This window comes from Calonectris borealis, chromosome 28, assembly GCF_964195595.1.
Source record: "Calonectris borealis chromosome 28, bCalBor7.hap1.2, whole genome shotgun sequence".
NCBI classification, from domain to species: Eukaryota; Metazoa; Chordata; class Aves; order Procellariiformes; family Procellariidae; genus Calonectris; species Calonectris borealis.
Genome location: NC_134339.1, coordinates 2,602,212 through 2,624,473, shown reverse-complemented (window position 1 = coordinate 2,624,473; position 22,262 = coordinate 2,602,212). Strand labels below are relative to the sequence as shown.

At 45.0% G+C, this 22,262-nt stretch overlaps 1 protein-coding gene across 5 annotated transcripts; it reads left to right on the top strand.

Annotated features, from left to right (window-relative positions):
* Positions 1–627: 627 nt before the first annotated feature.
* Positions 628–19,133, top strand: ATCAY (ATCAY kinesin light chain interacting caytaxin). 5 transcript variants are annotated; one of them, XM_075175219.1, is made up of 13 exons: positions 628–1,000; positions 2,857–2,986; positions 7,302–7,366; positions 7,730–7,951; positions 8,721–8,906; positions 9,591–9,693; positions 10,238–10,369; positions 10,788–10,874; positions 11,371–11,469; positions 12,021–12,056; positions 12,911–12,946; positions 13,692–13,727; positions 14,326–17,257. In XM_075175219.1, exons 2-13 carry the CDS (start codon positions 2,910–2,912, stop codon positions 14,333–14,335), a joined length of 1,089 nt encoding a protein of 362 aa, XP_075031320.1. In that variant the 5' UTR covers positions 628–1,000; positions 2,857–2,909; the 3' UTR covers positions 14,336–17,257. The 5 variants fall into 5 exon arrangements, with proteins under 5 accessions (XP_075031320.1, XP_075031321.1, XP_075031318.1 ...); XM_075175220.1 differs by having other exon boundaries at positions 642–1,000; positions 13,695–13,727; positions 14,326–19,133; XM_075175217.1 differs by lacking the exon at positions 628–1,000 and having other exon boundaries at positions 2,749–2,986; positions 14,326–14,517.
* The last annotated feature ends 3,129 nt before the right edge of the window (positions 19,134–22,262 follow it).

The window sequence follows — 22,262 nt, the reverse complement described above, 5'->3', positions numbered from 1 at the left end:
AGTTTGCTGAAGCCTAGGAACCAGAAGGCAGAGATGTGAGCCCAAGTCTGGAGCAGGTGAAAATCACTGCTTCTGCATTCACTTTTAAATTTGCAAAGGAACCAGCAAAGGTCTCAGGCTCTAATGCGGTTACAGGCATCCTGGAAGCAAGGACCAGGAGTTGATCCCCCAGCACAAGGAGGACCGTCTGTCGGGTCTGTCTGTACAGCCCCTGGCACCAGAAGCAAGACCAGTGCCTAAGGTTTAGATACAAATCAGCTTTGCATGTGCAAGTCAAGATGGACCATTAAATCCTGCATCCTACCACACGCTGAGGCCACCTTTTACTTTCTCAGTGAATGATCCACTGCATTAAAAAGCCCTCTCCTTCCCACCCACCCCTCCCCACCCCCCACGCCTCCTCTAGGACCAGATCCTGCTGGATGATGGGCATCCCTCGCTCCCACTGAAAGCAGCATGGAGACGGTGTGCTCAGCCCCCGGCAGCATCATTCATCCGGAGGAAGAATGTAGGGAGATATTTGGTACCTCGCAGCCAATTGGAGGAGAGGTGACACTGAAAGGGGGGTGCTTTCAGCTCCTCTCTCCACCCATCCTCCATAACACCCCCCTCCCTGTCACCACCGCCACCGCCATCCTCCTCACACACAAAAGCAGTGCAATTAGCTGATTTAAGAGAGCTGAGGCTTAGCCAGCTGCAAGCGGAAAATAATAATAAAGTACCTTGGAGGGGAGGGAGGCAGCAGAGGAAGCAGCAGCCATGGAAGAATACAAATAACTGCCCTCAATTCCTCCCCCCGCAACGAAATCCAAATCACAAAGCAACGACTGCTGTGAGAAAGGCCGACCTAGATGCATCCCCACACTCCTCCGCTGAGAAAGCACACATCTGCATCTGGATCCAGGCGCTGGACCTCCTGAGCAGCCCGTCTCCGTTGGGAGGAATGCCTAGCTGGGATACAGGCAGGATCTTCTTTGTTCCTCATTAGCCACAAGCATCGGTGAGTACAGCATCATCTGGGCTTCCATACTGCTGGGCAATGTTTGATATTAAGAAACATCAGACTTCAGCCTGGGATTTTCTTCAATATTTTTCCTTTCTCTTCCTCCCTCCATGATGCCTTCAGGGTTAGCAGAAAGCAGATGACAGCAGTGGGGAGGAGGGAGGGAAGGTGGGGTCCCTCTAAGCCCCAAGGTATCTCCTTTGCCTGCATGTAGGGAAATCAAAAATGGAGACATGTGTGACCGTGTCATGGGCATCGCATGCAGCCAGGCGTGGGGGTAAGGACAGAATACATAATGTGCGTGCCAGGAGGACAGGCTGAGAGACACCGGGCAGGGAGAGAGCCCTACAATGCTCACAGCCAGCCTTTTGCTCTGATTCCTATCTCTGCCAGCGCCTGTAATAAAGACGGATGCTGGATTTACTCAGGCCTCTACACAGCTTCATTCCTTTAAAGCAGATAAATCTGTCTGTGCGTATCTCCCTCCAGATCATCACCAGTGACATCCTCTGTAAATACAAGCCTCCAAAGGAAGCAGAAAAAGCCCTGGCTCTCTAGAAAAACCTTATGGGTCAAACTCTGCTAGATGCTGAATTCCCTGACACCAGGGGACAGACAGAGTAGCCCCATCCACTTGGGAAATCACCTGAGGTCCCTTATCCTAAAAAAAAAAAAAAAGGTTACTATCCAGCCAGTGCCTGGGTACGTTTGTAGAGTAAAGGCTATGCTCAGGAAGAACATTCAAAACTGTCCTGCAGTGGATGGGTTAACGCATGTGCCCAACATACGAGCTGATTTCACTTGAACATGTTCTATATAAGATAAGGCCTGACCTTGTCCCCTCCAGGCTCAGGTGCTATTAAGCTCAGCTGCAGCAGCATCCAGCTGAGAGCAGCGTATCTGCTCGCTCCAACCAGAGCTGGTCCTGCAAGGACTGGTCCTGAGCCCTCAGCTGGAATTTGTTAGGAGTTGCAGGTGCAGTCCCTGGGAAATAGGTACACTGCTGGCTGGCAGTGTAAGAACCTTCTAGTGAAAGCAAAAATATATATGGTTCTAAGGGCCCCTTGCACTGCTGGGCTGTTAGTGTGAGTGAAAACAAGGCTCGCTGGATTTGGACTTCCCTTGTTCATACCAGTGCAGGCAGACTGGGAACAGCACACCCACCTTGTCTCCATTTGAGGTGCTCCATTTTTTTGGCATCTGCTTTGGTTTACCTGGAAGCAAGGCAGAGATGTGAATTCTTCAGGGGTGTGGAAGGACATTCAACATCCCTGTGAAGGCCTCCTCGCCCTCCTCCATTTCTCTCTGGCTGTGGGGACAAGCATGGGGATGGAGCACAGACCAGGCAGCAGTAGTCAGGAATTTCTCTGCAAAACCAAAGCCATTAACTTCTGCCCAGGCCAGCAAAATGGAAACTAGTGCTACTGCCAAACCAACCTGAAACCAGCCTGGGAGGAGCTATTTCTTCTCTTCTCTTTCAGCTACATTTTACTTCCCTCAGCAGAGGTGCTTGTTAATGTTGAGATTAGCATTGGAAGAGAAGTAGCCAGGGAAAATGGGTGGGCATCAGCCTAGACAGTGTTGATCCTCAGGGAGAAGAGCCAAGGTCACAACAGAGCAGAGATATACCTGTTGCTTTGATCCAGGGCCAACCTCACCTCCTCTTTCTTGTCCAAAGCATGTCAAGTAGCCACAAACCCCCATGTCCTTGCCTTGTTCCTTTTGCAAAACAAGCAGCTATTGTGCTGCTTCTCTGTGGAGTATGGTATCGACATACCTGCTCTGAACAGTTCAGATTAAATGCTCGCCGGTAGTGATGTTCAATGCCAACCTCCCTGCCCTCCACCTTCCAGCCTGCACCCTTTCTCGAGGGAACCACTGTGCAGCCAGACCCGCTCCGAGCACGATGGGAACCACAGAAGCCACTTTGCGGATGGAGAACGTGGATGTGAAGGAGGAGTGGCAAGACGAGGACTTCCCCAGGTTTGTTCCCTGCAAAAAAGCCAGGGAGAATTTTATTTCTTCCTATAAGAAACCAGCAGGTCATGGAGCATGCAGGTCCCTCCCACCAGCCCCTGAGGCAACAGGAGTCTTAACTCCAACAGGGCAATTCTGGCCAGAGAATAGAGCTTTTGTAGCAAAGCTGCTCTGAATGCTGAAAAAAATTTGGGAGGCTTCTGGCAACCCTCTGTGAACATGCCAAAGAGAGGGTAAGGAGCCGGGTGCAGAGGATAGAGAGATTAGCATGGATGGATGCATGCATATAGGGACAGATGGATGCATACAGGGATGGATGGATGGATGGACGGACTCCTTCCCAGCCTTTGAATCAAGCAGTGTCTCCCCAAACAGCAATGCTGCTTTGCCAGGAATTTGCCACAGGAAGTGGAATCATTGGGATGCAATGACCACTGGCACTGACATGCAGCATTCAAATGGTTGCAAACCTTGTAAGAAATTATGTGTGCGTGACAGAAGGTGCGAAAGTGGCAGCTTTCACCTTCACAGAGACTTTATTAACTGCACAGAGTGCCAAAAATAATCCTTGTAAGCTCAGTGTGCACAGAACTCCCTGCAGCCACCCAAAGGGTGCACCCACCCTCATCCCCGCCCCAGCGTTGCCCCACACATCCAGCACCAAAGCCCATGGCCCAACAGCAGCTCGCTGGGGCACACACAGCACGGCCAACACCAAGCCTTGCTGCAGCTGGGGTCTGGGCCGCTGAGGGGCTTTTCAGGACTGTCTCACCCTCTGCCAGCTGCAGCTGAATTCCCCCGGGCAGCCCACAGAGTCCCTGTATTCGCAGACAGTGGCGCAGTGTGCTGTGCGGGTGGGCATGCACAGCCCCTGCTGCGCTAGAAGGAGTCTCCTGTTTCCCTTGGCATCGGCAGATGAGCTTAGCTCTGTGTACCCCGCGTCCAGCTGCATCGCTAATCTAAGCACCTCTGTCTGCCAGCCCAGCACCCGGCTCACAGGACATGGCCTGTCCTTCCGCTGGCCCAGAGGTGGGCTCAGCCAAACCCGTGGGTTTCGAGGATGGATTTTTCTTTCCTCTGAGAGCAGAGCTGGGCAGAGCTTTGGGCTGATGGACCTCTGCCAACCTAAGGCTCCCCCAGAGCGCTGTGCTGACAAGTTTTTAATTGAGTAGAAAGGAAAGCGGGGTATAGAAAGGAAAGCGGGGTATAGAAAGGAAAGCGGGGTATAGAAAGGAAAGCATTGACCCAAGGGTGCCGAGAAAATCCAGGGACAAAGCTGTTCTAGCACCTGGACACCCATGCACTAACCCACACCATCATGTCAGAGCCGGAGCTGCTAGGCTCCGCTTCACGCTTGCCATGCAAGCGGCAAACTTACCCCAGCCACAGTCAAGTCTTCAAGGGGCATTTCTTCTGCAGAGCCCTCAGCACCTAACACAGGCATCATCGCTCCTGCCTAGCAAACGAAGCACAGGGAGAGGTAAAGGGATGTGACCACGGCTGGGTGGCAAGCCAGTGGCAGGGAAGAGGCCAGAGCCCTACAAACAAGCTCCCCAGCCTGGTGATAGACTGCTGCAGAGGGATTAAATCAGGAATGATGCAAGTGAAATAGAACTCGAACAGCCACTAGGTAATGAGTGAATGCTAGCTGTGTTTAACTGGCATTGAAAATAAATAAATAATAATTTTCAAGACACTTCCCCTAGAAGCATTGAAATAATAGGGCAGAAGCTGCTGCATGTGGGACAGTAGCTCTCTAGCAGATGATTTGCTGCATAGCTATTTTTGCTTAGCTGTGATTAACCAATCTTGCCACAAAAAAAAGCATACCCTAGACAAAGATCTGGGCTGGGGGAACTGAATTCAGCTGCTCATTAAGGACGCAAGGCGACATTCCCATCCCTCCCCAAAAAGCTGATTTGCAGAACAAGCTCCTGCCTTGCAGACTGCAAAGGTGCATGCCAAGGCACTAAGCAAGCAGCGAGAAGCAGAGAGGAAAGGGTTCCCCCTCCTGCTGCTCCCTGAAGGTTTAGCCTCCTGTCGACAGTCTGTCTCAGCTGTTTGTGCAAGTGCGTCCTGCGATGATGCTGTAGCGGTGCCGCGGGGCGGATGCAGGAGCATGCTCACTCCATCACGCATCCATCGGATCACGGTCGGTGAAGGCTCGGGCTGGTTGGGACCCAAAAGAAGGTGCTTATAGAGGGAAAGTGGGCAGCACGCTATCAGCAGAAAGCAAAATGGTGGCACTTGACCCTTAGAAAACCTGCTTCATTCAGAAAATTTGGTATCTGGGGCTAGCTGCGTTTGGGAAGGAAGATTTACAAGGGAGACCGGGAGGTAGTGATTCCAGCATCCTTTGGGAAGGTAAGAAAGCCCTTTGCTTCACCTCTGACTTGAATTGCTTGTCTTAAATGAATCCTAGCATCAGAGATCAGAGTGCCTGACTGCAGCACGTACTCGTGTACAGCTAGGCCTTTCCCCCCCCTCTCCTTTTGATGCTGTATCACCAAGTTGTGCCAGGCGCCAGCTCACAGTCAAATAAACAACCAGCCAGGCCCCATTCAAGACAAAAGCAAAAAGGAAGCGGACAGGCTGCAGGGGGGCAGAGGGATCTTTCTGACTGCTCAGGAGTATTGTAGCAGCCCACAGGATCCGGGTGCTGCACAAATGAGCAAGGCGCAAGCGCCTTTGATCAGGTCTCCAACTCTCATAAATATACAACAACCAGCTAGGAGAGGATTATCCCTTAATCTAAATATTTATAGGGTTTAATTTGGCTGGTGGCTCTGGTGTCATGGCAGCACAAAGAGGAGCCTTTGTAGGGCAGAGCTAGGCTGTATCTTCCTGCAGGCTCGGAGGTACCAGTCCCCATCATCTCCCTCCCTGCCATCGCTGGACTGTAAGGCCAGCAGCCGCCGGACACCAGCCCCGTGCACAGTCCCATCCCCATTCTTAGAGCACTGTCTTAAAACTGGTGGGTTTTCCCCCACGTTTCACCCCAGGGCTGTCCCAGCACCCAGGATTTTACACCAGGAGGCATGAGCTCTTCCCCCTGCTGAGGGGGAGCTTCCAGCAAATGAGGATGGCTCAGAAGGTCCCTTTTAAACAGACCTTCAACGTCATGAACTTATCATGGGGTTGGTGGGGTTTGGTCGTGCTGTGCAAGTTTCAAGCCCAGCTAATGCCAGGGGACAGGCACAAGTCCCTGCTCAAATTAAGGGGAAAAGTGTTCTGAAAGTGTCCAGCTCAGGGTGGGCAGTGCGCCGCTCAGCCACCAGCTAGGGTTCCTCACCGCAGTACTGGGGGCCAGATTCTGACTTAACTTACCCCAGTATGGGTCAGGAGCAACTCCAGCAACTTCCAAAGGACGACAGCCACGTAATGAGATTTGGCATTAGCATCTGTACGGGAAAGCCAACTTTTAAATCAATTGATGCTTCTAGCCTCCGGCTGGAGGCATGGTGGTTTATACCAAGAGGGTGCAGGAGCCAAGCATGAGAAGCTGCAAATCCTGACCTCTGCCATGGAGACCGAGGAAGGGAGCGTGGGTCAGCCTTTGGCTCCGAAATACAGATTTGAGTGCTGGTGACTGGATCTTAGCTCAGAATGAGCCTGCTTCCAAACCTCAGCAGGGTTTGGGTGTCACTGTCAGCTTTTGCCAAGTGGTGGCTGAGGTGAGGATGGAGTGACAATTCTGGGATCACACAAGGGTTTGGTTCTTGCCTTGAACACTGACTGCCTTAGAGCAAAGTCACTATAGACCGAGGAGGCGGCTGCCTCCCGGGAGAGGTGGTTGTGGATGAAGTTCTGCTCTGCTGCAGCCAGGGCCTGTGGCAGAAGGCAACTGCAGATGATGTTCCCTGGTACCCTTGATGAGGAGCCCCAGAGCTTGGCACTGCCTCTCAAACTTCTGACAGAGATAAAAATGGGGATAATATGGAGAGAGTGAGGATGTTACCAGGCTCTTGTGGGGACAGGATTTGTTCCCGTGTCCCTGGCTGGATTTTCCAGCCTCTTGGCTGAATGGCAGCATGAGAGATGTATTGGGGGGGGTAAATGCAGGGATAGTTTGGACATTACTAGGGATTGCACAGTGCTCCAGTAAGAAAGCACAGCCGCTGGGTTGCTCTTGGGCAAATCACTCTTGGGTATCTCTCAGGCTGAGCTCACAGGCAAAAGGGAAAGGGCAGAGCACACATGGGGTTGCATGTTTTTCCCTGATGTCCCCAGTTCTCTCCACTGTCTGCCGTGGAGTGACTTTCTCCTAAACATCACCTGTTATCTCCTGTCTTTTTACCTCCGCATCTTGGCTTGCCTGCAGACCTCTCCCAGAAGAGACAGGGATGGAGTCACTGGGCAGCCCTACAGAAGACGAGAATACATCCTGTAAGTACCAGCCTGCCTTATCAGGACTTCAAAGGAAAACAAGCCCATGGGAATGGCAGCTTGCAGTTAGGGTGAAAGCCAGTTCCCTTGGAGTATCAGCAAATATTCCCATGTGGGAAAGGAAACCAGCAGAGATTTGAATTTGCTGATCTTTCCCAAGAAGCTGGGGGAGGAAATAGGTATCTCAGAAATGTGGGCACTTTTATCCATCCATACCTGCAGGCATCCAGTACCTCCCAGCTATGATCCACCACCCTTAGCTTCTAAGACCATAGCCTGAAACATGCAGAATGAAAGCACCATGTCTTGCACTAAGGATACAGGATGAGGACAACCTGTCAGTTATTTTCCTTTTAACTCCAGCTCCCCCAAATACTTTAAACTTTAATGGGGCACATCGTAAGCGGAAGACACTTGTTGCACCTGAAATCAACATTTCCCTGGACCAGAGTGAAGGTTCCATTCTCTCCGATGATTTCCTGGACACACCAGATGACCTGGACATTAATGTGGACGATATTGAAACTCCTGATGAAACAGATTCCCTCGAATTCCTGGGGAACGGGAACGAACTGGAATGGGAAGGTAAAAGGCTGGTTTGGGGTAAATGTCTGCAGGGATTGGGGCTTTTTTTAGCCTCATTTTAACCACTTTTGACACCACTCACTGTCAGCAGCTGAGGACCAGCTTCCTCAGCAGTGAAGCACAGCACACACAACCAAGCCCCATCTTTCACACAACATCTGCCCCACCAGGACCTCAGCTATAGCCCAGGAGTCTCAGCGCTTCCATCTGGGGATAGCGTGGGCAGAAGTAGCTCAGGGACTTACAAACACCGGTCTAGCCATAATTCAGGATAAGGCTGGGGACACGCATGCCCTTCCAGCTGCAGCTGGGCCACCACCCCAGGCTGGAAGGTGCCGCCTGCTAGGCTCTGCCAGTAGAGCTGTCACATGAATGTTCAAACATCTTGAATAACATGGTCTTTGCTAACCTGGCTGATTTTAACTGAATCGGGCTAAGAAGGACTCATGCAAGCAGCTCTGCTAGCAGATCAGAAACAACCGGCACAGGCAGCGTCCTCTTCAGCCAGTATAGCTGGATCTGAAGGAAGAACCAGCAAAAAGTCCAGTGCCCAGGTTCTATAAGCAGCGTGAGATGTTAAGCTTATTTCTATTACAATTTGGCGATGGAGCAAGATTATTAAGAATCACAAACTTACATAGACCAAAGCTGCAGATGAAACAGATGATCCTCAGTCTGTGGTTGTTATTGTCTCTTACTGCACACCAAAGCTCTTGCAGAGCCTCTTTGTACACTATATTAAAGGCAGAAATGTTTGTCCCTTTTCCAGATGACACTCCCGTAGCCACAGCCAAGAACATGCCTGGGGACAGCGCAGACCTGTTTGGGGATGGTGGGACTGAAGATGGGAGTGCTACTAATGGACGGCTCTGGAGGACTGTCATCATTGGAGAGCAAGAGCACCGCATTGACCTCCAGATGATCAAACCCTACATGAGAGTGGTGACACACGGAGGTGAGGGAGAGGGTGGCCTAATCCTGGCTTGGTGGATTTCTTTCAGTCCATCTTTGTCAGCCTGGAGGGGATGCCATGACTGATTGTTTTGCCTGGCTTTAGGGAAAAATTGCTATTCATTTTGTACCACTGTGTGGCAGATAAGCACAAAAGCACCCATCTCATGCTAAAAAACATAGCCACTGTAGCAATGTTTCAATAAACAAATGTAGGAATAATGTTGGCTCTAAGCAAGACTGAATATACCCTGACTTGCAGCCCTGGGTGCAGGCAGCATCACCAGTGATGAAGGGACTGCAGGTGCTTAACCCCTCTGTAGCTCAGGGCCTGAGCTGTCTCTGGAGGCACAGCTAAAGGCCAATACGTCCACAGTTAGTGACCGTTTCTGAAATCTGAGCAAAGCCAAGCAACGACCCAAGGCAAAGCTCTCAGCTCTGTGCTTTGACACACACAAATTCCTTCCCTGAACCCCACGTGCACGTTATAGCCAACACCAGGATCAGAGGCAAGTCTAATTGTGAAAGAGGTCCGTAAGAGGGACAAACACTTACCTAGAGCTGAACAGAGGCAGAAAAACCAGCCCAGGCCCACATTTGGCAATACATCTTTGCTGCTATTTGCTATTTTCTCTTGCGTCTCCCCCTGGAAAGAGTCACTGATGCTGCCTGTGTCTTTCTTTCCCAGGATACTACGGAGAAGGTCTCAATGCCATCATTGTCTTTGCTGCCTGCTATCTCCCAGACAGTAACCTGGCTGATTACCACTACATCATGGAGAATCTCTTCCTGTAAGTGACTGGTTAAGGTCTATGAGGGAGAGGAGGGCAAGGAAAGTAAGTCAGGCTCTGGGGAAACAGCTTCCATGTATTCACTACATCAGGAACCTCAGCTGAAAATAGTTTGAATCCAGGCCAGATGTACCCAGTGTGCAGCTGCAGACTGGAGCGAGCATCAGTGGGTAAGACACTGTCCACAGCATTTGCATCCAAGTCCAATAAGTCAAAGCATTCAAACATTCAGTATTAATTATGCCAGTGATGGACTCACAACCAGGCTAGCACATATGTATACAATGCTGAACAGCTGGTAGATGCTACTGCTATGCAGAAGAATGGTGCAGGGATGTCCATCAGTGTATGCACTATACTAACATGTAGCAGCAATCCCCGAGAAATACCCCTGCAGAGGTGCCAGGAGAATCTGAAACCTATTCCAAGATCTACAAAGAAAGGGTCTGGAGGCCTTTTGGGATGTCACACAGGCACTTGAAGAAACCTAAAGGGACCTTTTTTGAGTCTCATGTCCCTGTTGCTTTTGATTACCACCCAACAGATACGTGATCAGTAGTCTGGAGCTGCTGGTGGCTGAGGACTATATGATCGTGTACCTAAATGGAGCAACGCCCCGGAGGAGGATGCCAGGCCTTGGCTGGCTGAAGAAATGCTATCAGATGATAGACAGAAGGTGAGAATCCTGTGTTGCCCCTTCATTCTTCCTGGTCCTCTTCTCACATCTCTTCCACTGCTTCCTCACAGTCTTCCCAGCCACCCCTCCTTTCTCACCCCCCAGATTCTGTAATTTCTTCCTCTATCGCAGCTTTCTGACTTACTCCAAGTTCTCTTCATCGCCTCTTCACCTTCCTGTCCTCACAAGCACCTTCACAGAGATCAGGCTAATACAGCACCCAAGCAAAGCAGTGCTCCTGCAGCCTGCCGGGTCTGAGCTTAAACAGGGTTCCTAAGGCCATGGGCAGGGCTTTTGCTGGAGACACTCAGCTGAGGCTGGTGAGCATCATAACGCTCATTAGTGCCCTGACACATTACAGGTGAGTTTAAGAAAAGGTACTTTGAATCTAACTTTCTGTCCCATGGCTCTTCCACAGGCTGCGTAAAAACCTCAAAGCATTGATAATCGTGCATCCTTCATGGTTCATCCGGACAGTGCTGGCTATATCCAGACCCTTCATCAGGTAAATATAACATGTTCCCAAGCTCGGCTGGTTTTGGGGTGGAAATTTAATCTCATGAATCAGATCTTAAGCTCACCTTTAACTAGTAGTGACCAAGGTGACACTGTTTGTCATTTGTCCTACACCTCTCTGATACTTCCAAGGACAACTGTAGGGGTGGTTTTAAGAGACACTGTGGTGGTCTGGATCCAGACCAAAGCTTGTCCCAGTGGGTAGCACATAAAGATTCACTGGGAAGTGCAGGAACAGTAGCCCTTTTTCCCTCCTACAGATATTGAGAGGCGGGGGTCAAAGCAAAGTGAGGTACAGTAAATGTGGCATCTCACCACAATTTTTAGTCATCAGCATATTAGCACTGGGAGGAGATGGGTACACTCAAACTACAGAGGATACGGAGATGCAGAACTCCCCATTACCATCAGGAAAAATCTGACTTCCTGATGAGAAAACATCAAAACAAGGCCTCAGGCACACACTCTTTCTCTCTCTCTGCCAGTGTGAAGTTTATCAATAAGATCCAGTACGTTCACAGCCTGGAGGAACTGGAGCAACTTATCCCAATGGAGCATGTACAGATTCCAGACTGCGTCTTACAGTGAGTGTCAGAGGGACCCTGGGGCAGACGTAGCTCTGAGGAGGCCCAGGACAAAAATCCTATGTAGGAGGATATTGTGTTGAGTCAAAACCCAAGTAACAGTGATAGGACGAGAGGAGATGGCCTCAAGTTGCGCCAAGGGAAGTTTAGATTGGACATTAGGAAAAATTTCATTACTGAAAGAGTGGTCAGGCCTTGGAACAGGCTGCCCAGGGACGTCGTTGAGTCACAATCCCTGGAAGTATTTAAAAGACGTGTAGATGAGGCGCTTAGGGACATGGTGTAGTGGGCACGGTGGTGTTGGGTTGATGGTTGGACTCGATGATCTTAGAGGTCTTTTCCAACCTTAATGATTCTATGATTCTATGATTCTAAAACCCACGTGCTGGAAACGCAGAGCCTGGGGCAAACCTTATCTTACTGGTGCCAAGCAAGAGCCTGCAGACTACTAGTTTGCAATTTCTGTCATCTTCAGAGCAAACATTGCATTTTACTAAAAGTGAACAGTCCTGACTGAGTAACATTTAAAGAATGTTTCCTGTTTGTTGCAGATATGAAGAAGAGAGAATCAAGGCCAGAAAAGAAAGGTAAAATTAATTTTGGGGGGGTGGGGGGTGGAGGGTGTGTTCATTTTCTTGGGATGTTGTTGCTTTCTCTCGTCATTATTTGTGTTATAACCAATTCTGTGTTCCTCCTATCCTGATATCCCACACAGCCTACACTTATTTTCTACTGATTTTCTGAAAATAAGCAAAAGCTGCAGGTGGGAGGAGAAGCTTGATTAAAAGGTTATTTATCCATAGAACTGTGCACACATCCTGCACATCCACCGTATGTGCTAGCAAAGGTCATCAGAAATCACTCTGTATAAAAATGGCACATGTTCCCCAAATGACCATGCAAACTGACCTTAAAGTGAGAGCTAGTGCTTATTTAAAAAGCCACTTGATTCTGCTAGAGTGGCATAAAGAGGGTCATTAGTTCACAGTTTGGTTTGTTTCATTTTCTAGACCCGTTCCGGTGATTTAGGTTAGAAGTGCTGGCCATAAACAGTGATAACAGTCGGCTCTGCTAAAAGCAAAAAGCAATCACGGACAGAGGAAAGACCAGCTGGGTCAGCACAAGAGCGATGTGCTATAATAACACCTCCTCGTGCTAGTGAACTGAACAGGAGATGCCAGTTTGGGAGGATTCAGTTCATTAGCTGAAAAGTGAGTTGTACAGCCCAAATTAGCCAGCTACCTCCCTCTCGGGCCAACAGAGAGGCATCCTGAGAGCATTAGCGTTATCAAGGTTGCATATCACAGGGACTAACAGTCATTTCTGATCAGACCTGTAACCTCTGTCTGAGCTCCAGCTATCTAGAAATGCCTTAGATACTCTACTTTTTCACACTGCTCACCCCTAAATGACAGATTTCAAATGTGATTTGTGTTTACAGGGCAGAAGAGAAACAAGACATGGCTGAGAAGGAAAGGTAACTACTCTTTCTTATTTATCCTTCACTTACAAAATAGCTTAAACAGTCTTTGGTGAGGAGAATGGCCCTATTGCTTGGTAGCAGCCCCTGGGGAGCCAGGCTCTCACTCTCAGATGTTTGGACCCAACAGGACATTTCTCAAGTGTCTGGGAACTGATAAAGCTTCTCCTCTCCCTAACAGCTCCCTGTGCCACTTTTGTAATGTTATTGACCTTCACCTATGCGAATGGATTCCTGACGCTGCTTTTTACCTCTGTAAAGCCAGCGAACCCGTTTGGTCATGGACCAGAGCCAGAGGCACCGGGGAACGTTCTCCTGATATTCAGTTGTAGCATTTGCATGATGGTGCAATGCAGAGGGCCAAATACCGCTGTCAGGCACATCCTGGGTGTGCGTAAAGGCAAGATATGAGGCTGTAACATTAGATGGGAAGGAAAATTCCGGGGAGGTTTGGAAGACACAGTGTCAAAATCCTATGCCGAGATAATTTGGTCTGGTTTTGGCTCTGCTTCAGAGTGATATAGCCTCTCTTTTTTTATTCTATCTAACTAGCTCTTGAGGGGGAACAGTGCATATTTCCGCTATTCTCTTCCCAGAGAAAAAGGAGCTTTGACCAAAATTGCCAAGATCCATTGGATGAGTCTGAATTCTTCCGAGAAACAAATGGGACCTCAGGGCCAAAAGAGAGGGTGATTAGTTTGTGGTGGAGACTCACTTATGCTTTTGCTGGTTCTCTTCCAAGCAGGCCTGTGCCCCCAGCAGAGGATCAAGAAACCAGGTCTGATTTGTCCCTCACTCTTTTTTGTTCGTCTCTCTCTATGTGATAGATTTCATTGTGTTTGTAATCCACTAACAGGAAAGGCAAGACTGGGTTAGACCCAGGACCTCTTTAGCCCGGTGCCACTCACTTAGCACGAAAGAGGCATCAGCCACTTTGCAGCAGCGGGGTACAAAACCGGGAAGGTGTTGACACCTTCCCCCCACCGCAGCGCAGCTGCAGTCGCAACCGCAACCGCTGCAGCTTGTCCCAAAGCACAGACCAGTCACAACTGCAGCTGCTGTGGAGGCACTTGAGAAAAGCTGCCCCCCAATAAATTACCTGGCGTTTGCCACATGGTAAAGGTGTGCACATGGAAAGTTACTGCAGAGCTGCCTTTATCCTACAGTAACTTTTTCATGGTCCTATACCCTCGGGAAAAGTCCTTAGAGAAGAAGAAAGCCCATTAAAGCTATGAATGACATTATCTTTGGCCCTGGTACACTTTTGTAGAGGATTACACCCAAACATACTGATATTTTTTGACATAGTATGAATAACAAAATTTATATTACAATTTGCTTTCTAAAAATAACTCTGTCTTTCTGTTCCTTCCCAGTATGTCATGAATCGAAGTGGAGTGGAATGAATGGAGTAGAAGAATGACACAGCCTGGCAGTTACCCACGTAAATGACCTTTTGGTATAAGACCTTGCCGCCATCTTATTCCGAGTTCTGTAAGATCACGGAGCCTGCCTCCCCTGTCTCCAAGAAGCAAAGTCCTTTAAACTTTTTGGAAACATTTTACTTTAAAAAAAAAAAAATTCCACAAAACAAAACAAGCCAAGAATAGCACTTTTCAGGACAGGTTCCAGTGTGTTTCAATAATGGTCTGTGGAGAGCTATTAAGTAGTGCAAATAGATACCATGTTTCCTCTTAGTAAGTTAAGAGCATCCTGTAGTGCATTAGTCACCAGCCCAGAAAGAGATATATTTTTTGTTTAAATTATAATCCCTTCCCCTAACTTGCTGCTGGCCAGCTCTGAGATATTTTGCTTTAAACTGCACACCCAGCTTCCTCCATACAGACATTACAAAAGCCATTGCCCCAGGGAATAACTAATATAGGCAATGAAAAGAGTGCATTTTCATCCTTTCTAGAGCCAATGTATGTTTCTTCCTGAAAATACCAAGTGCCCACTGGTCTAGGCACCTCTTCCAGCCTTGACTGCCTCAGTTAATTCATTGCCAGTTCCTCTTATTAACTCATACCAAACCATTCCTATGAGTAAATGCCATGTTTTTTCCCTGATTTGTTCTGTCTCAGTTTGTAAGGCGCTCTGATAACTTTGAAAGAGGGTCCCATATGGCATGGCAGCCTCCACAGAACCTTCTTATGAGCATCTTCTCATATCAACGCACACACACCAAAAAGGTCTGGTTTTAAGAAGGAGCCTTACGGACAGGAAAGTTTTTCACGCCTTGTCTTTGTATTGATTTCATGACACTGGACAATCATTCACCATTAATACCTCCTATTGCGGAGACAAGCTGCTAAATGTTTGAAATTTCTTACTTGCCATCCCTGGGTAATGAGGGTCTCACCTATAATCATACCTGCCTGGGAAAAACCCAGGTGGAAAATGCTGCAGATGTGGAGGCAGGACACTGTATCTGGGTTCAGCTTCTCAGTTAGCCAAGAGATGCAGACGTGATATTGAGACTCTTGAAATTTGTATTTTTGACTCATGAGGATTCTGTGAGCAAAGGAAGGAAGAAAATTTAAGAAACAACTATCTCACCAAAACTCCTGAGTTCACCAGAGCCAGCTTACACAAACTGTCTCAAATGCATCAGGTAAAACCCCTTGCAGACAACTGCAGATGAAGAACTACCTGCATATTTCACCACTAAAGGAATATTTCAAGCCTGGCAACCCCAACCCATGGCTATTTGAAATTACCACCACTTCACTCGACTCTGAAATCCCCTGGAGGACAATTCTGGCAAAGCAAGATTTTCCTCAAGATAGGGATGTCTCCTCTGTATACATAAAGCTTCTCTTTTTTCCTTTCAGTGAATAGAACTGCTATAGATGAGATCTTTATTTTCCTGAATGCTACAAAGGAGCACTGAATATGCTTCCTAACGTTACTTCTCATTTGATGTATGTTTTTCTCATGCACTTCTGTCACAGATGTATTTACCGAAGAGACCTTTGCATGAAAAACAGAGCACTGCATCCACAGCATTAACCCTAGAAGCTGAAGATGGTAAAAACTCCATAATCTGTCTCACCGGCATGTTAATAATGTTAATAATAAGAAACAAGCAAGCATCGACCTCCACGGCTTTCTAGAAATTTCAATATGAGCCAGTTATTGACAAAGTGAATTCTGTGCTACGGGGAAAAAACAGCACTTCAGGTTTTTTGGAGTTTAGGTTTTATGCCAACACCACCTCCCCGCAACAGGCATTCTGTCCTAAGCTTTCCAAACAGTCAGCAGACATCTGTTTCAAGACAGAAGCAGCAGTCAGAAATTTTCAAACATTAATGTGTTAACCCGATCTGCAAAGCTGGGTATCCTTTCTCACACATGGTCTGTCAGATGGACTAAACGAACCCACTAAAATTAAGAAAGGACTCTTCTGATCAAATTAATTTTAGCTCAGACTATAAACAATCACAAATCTCCTTGTAGTATAAGAGTATGTGAATTCACTATCTCCCACTGATAATACTTAAACCTAGATTTTCCTTTTTTCTTTTGAGACCGTTTTTATGCATTTAGATGAAAAATCATCTGCTATGCTTTCCACAAAAGAATGCAGTGCAGTTGGACACTGAAAGGGAAGTTTACAATTATATAATGAACAAAATTGATAGAACATTTAATAATACTTTAAAAGTACAACTCTAGAAACCTTTTATGCATCTGTAGTTACTAAACACTTCAGTGAAAAATGTTCACAACACCATGGAAAATGCTGCTGTTATGGAACACATGGACATGGAAGATAAGGAACCTCAACTACGTTTAGTCTTGAGACTGAAGAAAAAGACTGCTTCTTGATCCTCAGCAGTAACCATACCAGAAGAATGTGGTCGTGGTTTTGGTTGTTTTGTTGTTTGGGTTTTTTTCTAAAGAGAAGACACTGTGTCTACGTTTTCAGAAAAACTACAGAATGAGCAGACCTGAAGATGAAACTTCATATTTTTTCAAGTAATTAATTCCTTCAGGGCAAGGTTAAGAGTTCAGCTGTGAAAAGGACAGATTACCAATTTCATTTCAAGATATGAGGGAAGTAATTTGTCTGAATACAAAAGTCAATTTGTAACTTCTTTGAAACAATTTTTCAAAAAAGTGCACTTTCTGACAGAGCACTCCAAGTAGTATGCACTATATTTTAATTTTTAAAAAAATTTTATGAGTGTATAAGTTTTATGTTCCTGGATGGATGGATGTCTATATGTCTTTTCAACATAGAAAAGAACCTGCAACCCTTAATGGATAAACTATAGCTAAATATAAAAAGTGCATTTTTATAGCAACAAAAAAAAAAATCATTAACTTCTTTCAGACAGTGATTTTAGATGCTACTTGAAACTAAAGTAGCTACAAATTCTTTTACAGAAACACAGAACCAATCAAGCTGACAGCGTCCCTTTACCAAATCCAGAGCAACATATCTAAGTCTGATGTTGATAGACCTGCACAGGCTTCAGACAAAATCAGATCTATGTGCTGTAATAAACACAACACCATTACGCTGCATTCATCTTTAGAAGATCATTACAAATTTGGATCCACCTTGCAGTGGAGGCGAGAGATTGACAGTGACTCTCAAGGACAGCTGATGCAAGTTTCGGAGACTGCAGACAGACGATATAATTGCATTGGAGGGGAGTTGTCAACCAGTGGCTTAAACCCAAGGACTTACCTCACACAAAAGTCAAGCAGTAACAACAGACCAAACCGAAATCTGAGGTGACTGAAGCCATTTTACAAATTTCTTCGACAGTTCCTTAAAGAGAGCTGTTCTCAAAGCCTATTTGCAAAAGAGTTTACCAGCCAAGCTCTACATTTCCACTGGAGATGCAGTTTATAAGAGAAATACGCTATACCAGCAAAAAAAAAAATGTTGCTAGTAAAAGTGCATTTACATTAGGACTTTTGCCAGTATATATACATATGTTTAAAAAATAAAATGAAATAAACTACATCCTTTTAGCAATACTGCTATACTGGTCAATGTTCCAAATGTACACCAGGCCTTGTTTCTGCCTCATAAAAACATCTCCGAAGGATAAATATTTTGACTTATGAATGCACTGTATTATATCAAACAGCAGGTATTACCAACAACATTGTTCTGGTCTTGGATTCTACCCTTCATGAGATTTCCTAATGATGAATCCATGGATAGCCACATTTTAGCTGCAGAAGATTTTATTTTACACCTATGATAGCGTATTCACAAAAATCACGGTATTCTTACTCACAGTCTAATTAATGGCTGAATTTCAACATTCACCTAGCATCAGCCTACAAACTGAAAAATCAGCTCCCTTCCTGTACAGTTGATGACAGACCAGGAAATACCTCCCCATCTCTTTAAGGTAGTCACAGGACTTGACCTTCTGAAATGCAGGCACTTGTCACTGCATTATGCAGCAACCGTCAGATTTATACAGTTAACCTACTTTGTTTTGGCACATACAGGAATGATCCAGATTTCAGACTGTCCAGTAATTTTCATTTTGATTCACAAGGAAGACACAGGAAATAAAACTGAGATGCTGCTGTATATTCAAGTTGGATAATTAATACAATTTCTTCTCTACAGTACTGTGTAAATGTGAGTGGATATTTAGAGCATACCTCATTGCAATTTTTCCATCTATTTTTTCCAAAGATTATTTGCTTACAGATGTGCATACACATGTATAAGAAAACCTAAGTGGTAAAGGTTTTAAAAGCAACACATCTTCAATTTTACGTATCTAGGCATGAAAAAAACAAAGGAGTTAATGAAATGCTGGTGGCAATAAGCTCAGATTGGCCTGACAGCAGGTGAAATGTACAGGCAAAATTACTATAAATACAAAAGCACACGTTTTCTCTTTTGTATTTCCATATTTACTGGCAGTCAAAAATACAGCATGCTACTGGTAAAGTGAATTTTAAAAAGTCACCATGACAATATAACATAATCTATCTCAGTTTTTTTTTCCTTTGTAGTGGGCCCTTTTAACCCAAACCTACATGTAAAAATGTGTGAACTGTCATTTTTCTAAAGTGTTTGTAATTAGGTGGTTTATGCTAGAAGACATAGATTGCTGTTAAGTATGTATTATTATTTTTGCTTTGTATTATTCCATAAAAATCTGTGGATATTCAATTAAAATGAGACTAATCCTTAAGCAAAAATGCAGACCCCTCTTTTTGTCAGTATCTCTTATTTAGACTTTGGCTCCATACAGAAAATACGATGAAAATTTTTGTTTGGATGGTATTCCCTTGAATAAAGCAAGTCAAAGTCTTACGTGGCAATTATGATACTGCAAAATGAACCTCTCGGAATGTTTTTACTAAAATAACTTCTATTCTACCAACATGGCATATGATCTTTCCAAGTTTCCCTCAGTGTTATGCTTTAGAAAAGAGTCATGGAAAAATTGCTTCCCTTGGGTTTCTATCAACCTGTACAGAACCATACTTGTCTCAGGTTTTTTAATCTCACATTATTTTTACATATCTTTTTTATACTCGAATTGATGAAATGATTGGGAATTAAATTGTAAAAACAAACTCACACAAAAAAAAACAACCCAAAGCCGCTTAAACAGAAAAAAACCCCAAACCCTTATGAACAAGTATTTACAGGAAAATGTCTGAGATGTCTAATTTGAGTGGTTTTTAGATAGGTTATTAACATATTTCAATTAATGAATTGAAGTATGAATATATACAATTCTAATCCTATAACAAGCATTACTGTATTCATGCTGTGAAATAATTCATTCAGGAAATGCATATTAGTTTAAATGGGTATATATTCATAGCGCTACACTTTTGCTGTACGTATGTAAGTAGATTTTTTGCAGATTTTTGCTGTGATTTTATTTTCACCAAAAAACCTCTGCCCCAATCATATTAGTATCAACAACATTTTTTCTGCTCATCCTCTCTGATTTTTTGTTAAATTTATATACAAAAATTTGTAGAAGGAATTGCAATGCTATGTCTCAAATATTAAATTTGTGTGGACAATAACAGTGTAGGAACCTGTTGTTCCAGGGGTCTAACAGTAGTATGCTGCTAACCCCAGGCAGCATACTATAAAATCCTGTATTTACTTGCTTTTGCAGCGCCTCTGATGTAGGCACATGCTTTTAGGTTATGAATGAAACAGTTCTTAAATATTTCCAGTGGCCTTGCACCAAAAGGCCACTAGCATCAGTGGTGTGTGGTGAAGGAATCTGGTCAATGATGACAAAAAAGGAGACAGGGAGTCTTGGTTGAGGTATGCCAAAACCCAGCTCTAAGCACAAAGAATGCAACCAATACAGCAGACAAAGTTCAAAAGCTCGTGGTGTTATGACTACACCATGCCACAAGAAATAGGATTAGCTGCTACCCTACCAAAGCAACAAAGTTTCCCGATCAGAAGACAAGATGTCCTTCCTCAAAAGAAAACATACCCTTTAATCACCCCTCACTGTAGTTTTCCATTAGCCACATTATATTCCTCTATTTGACTGATTGCAATTTTATATTATTATTGTCATTTAGCAGTCTTTAAAAGCTACAAATATTCCCTAGAAGAGACATTTTAAAAGACCTCTGCAGCAAGCTGGCTGCAGTTTAAAAGATAGAGAAGAGAGGCACTCAAAAAAACACAGAATCTTGCAAATATACTAAGATTACATTGTTGGTTTGAGGGTTTTTGGCAAAACGGGAGAGAAAAGATAAATATTAACTGTTTACTGCTCTTCTCAGCACTTAATTTACCTGTGCCATGTTTTCTTAAGTGCTTATCTGCAAACCTCTGCTGCAGCACTCTGTGTCGGATGCATGAGTTGGGACACTTACTTCACTTTTCTCGATGGGACCTGTGATCCAGGTGTATTTATACCCCTTTTAACCAAGAGAGTGGCACCTGTGATTAAGATCAATAGCAGAACATCAGGTAAATTTTCTGGAAATTTTTCAATAAAAGTTTAGACACTATAAACTCTCCATCGACGGCACAGTTAGTTTTCATGGCTCATTTTCTTTGAATCAGGTGCCTAAAACACACCTAAATTGCATGCTGCCTTCACGAATCTCACATTTACTCCACAATCAGCTTTAATTTTAAGGCAGAAAAAAACATAACATCACCATATTGCGTGACTTAAAAATATAAAACACAAGCTTGTCTTTCTTTCAAAACATAAAATAATTTTCCACCTAGACCTCACTTTTGCAGTTTGAATGAAAAGTCAGTATTTTCCCACTCCTTCTCAGTACTGAAACCTCTTCTGTCACAAGAGTTGTGAACTAAACTGTCACCCAAGTGGAAATCTCTTCTCCCACATGTGCATTACGTGACTGTTCTTCCCTTCAAAATGACTGAGGTTCCTGAACAAAGCAATAATCAAGAACATGCTAATTACGGCATAGACTATTCTGAGGCGTTTGCCATCATTGCTAATCATGATGCGCCACAGATAGAAACCAAGATCCCCGGTTTAAAACAATTAGAATCTTCTCTGAACAATTAACCTCAACACTAGGGATAAGATTAATCTCACCTAATTTTATCAACCTAAAAATTAGATATGGAGTCTAAATTAGCTTCAGGTTCCCTCTACAGTCGATGAAAAGAGAGAGATGACTTCACCTGTCTTAGGATGGGATGAATCACTCTGTGGTGATGCCTTTCTCTCTCCACTGATAAGAGACATAGCTAAATATCTAGCTTTACACTACACACATATCTTTTAGACTGCCAGTGAAATGAATCATAACCTAGGGGAGGAAAACGAAGCGATAATGCCAGTGAAAAAGAGAGAAAGCAATAGAACATTCCTTCCTTTTTTAGCACAGGGGAGGTTAGTACTTTGATCATTCAACTTGTCACCTTGGGTTAACTTCTCAGGATGTTTGAGACTTTTTGTGTACTTGATCTTTTGTTTAACAATCTAATATGATCAAAAGCAGTCGCTTTCCCTGAGTAACATAAGACTGGAGATTAACAAGGGAATGCCAGCTGAAGAGCTGAGTTTTGAGAAGAGATTTGAAGCAGAAGGGAAAGCCAATACATTCCAGTTAAAATTCATTTTAGATGGGTTGTATTTTTTTTAGTCCATCAGAGAACAGCCACAATGGAAAACTCAACCTCAAGATAAAAGTTAATAATGCCCAAATGAGAGTTGTAAGAATAAGATTTAATACCTGGAATGGAAAGAAAAGAGAAATTATGGGTATGGATTGGACAATATAGCTAATGCATGCTCAGAACACAGCGTTTAGAAAAACTAATTGTGAGAGTACTCGAGCTAAAGAC

Bases quoted from the DNA above. Each gene is read 5' to 3' on its own strand.
- ATCAY (XM_075175217.1), top strand. From the start codon at position 2,820: ATGTTCAATGCCAACCTCCCTGCCCTCCACCTTCCAGCCTGCACCCTT. The intron at 12,057-12,910 runs GTAAAATTAATT...TTGTGTTTACAG, and splicing joins ATCAAGGCCAGAAAAGAAAG to GGCAGAAGAGAAACAAGACA. The intron at 12,947-13,691 runs GTAACTACTCTT...TTCTCTTCCAAG, and splicing joins GACATGGCTGAGAAGGAAAG to CAGGCCTGTGCCCCCAGCAG.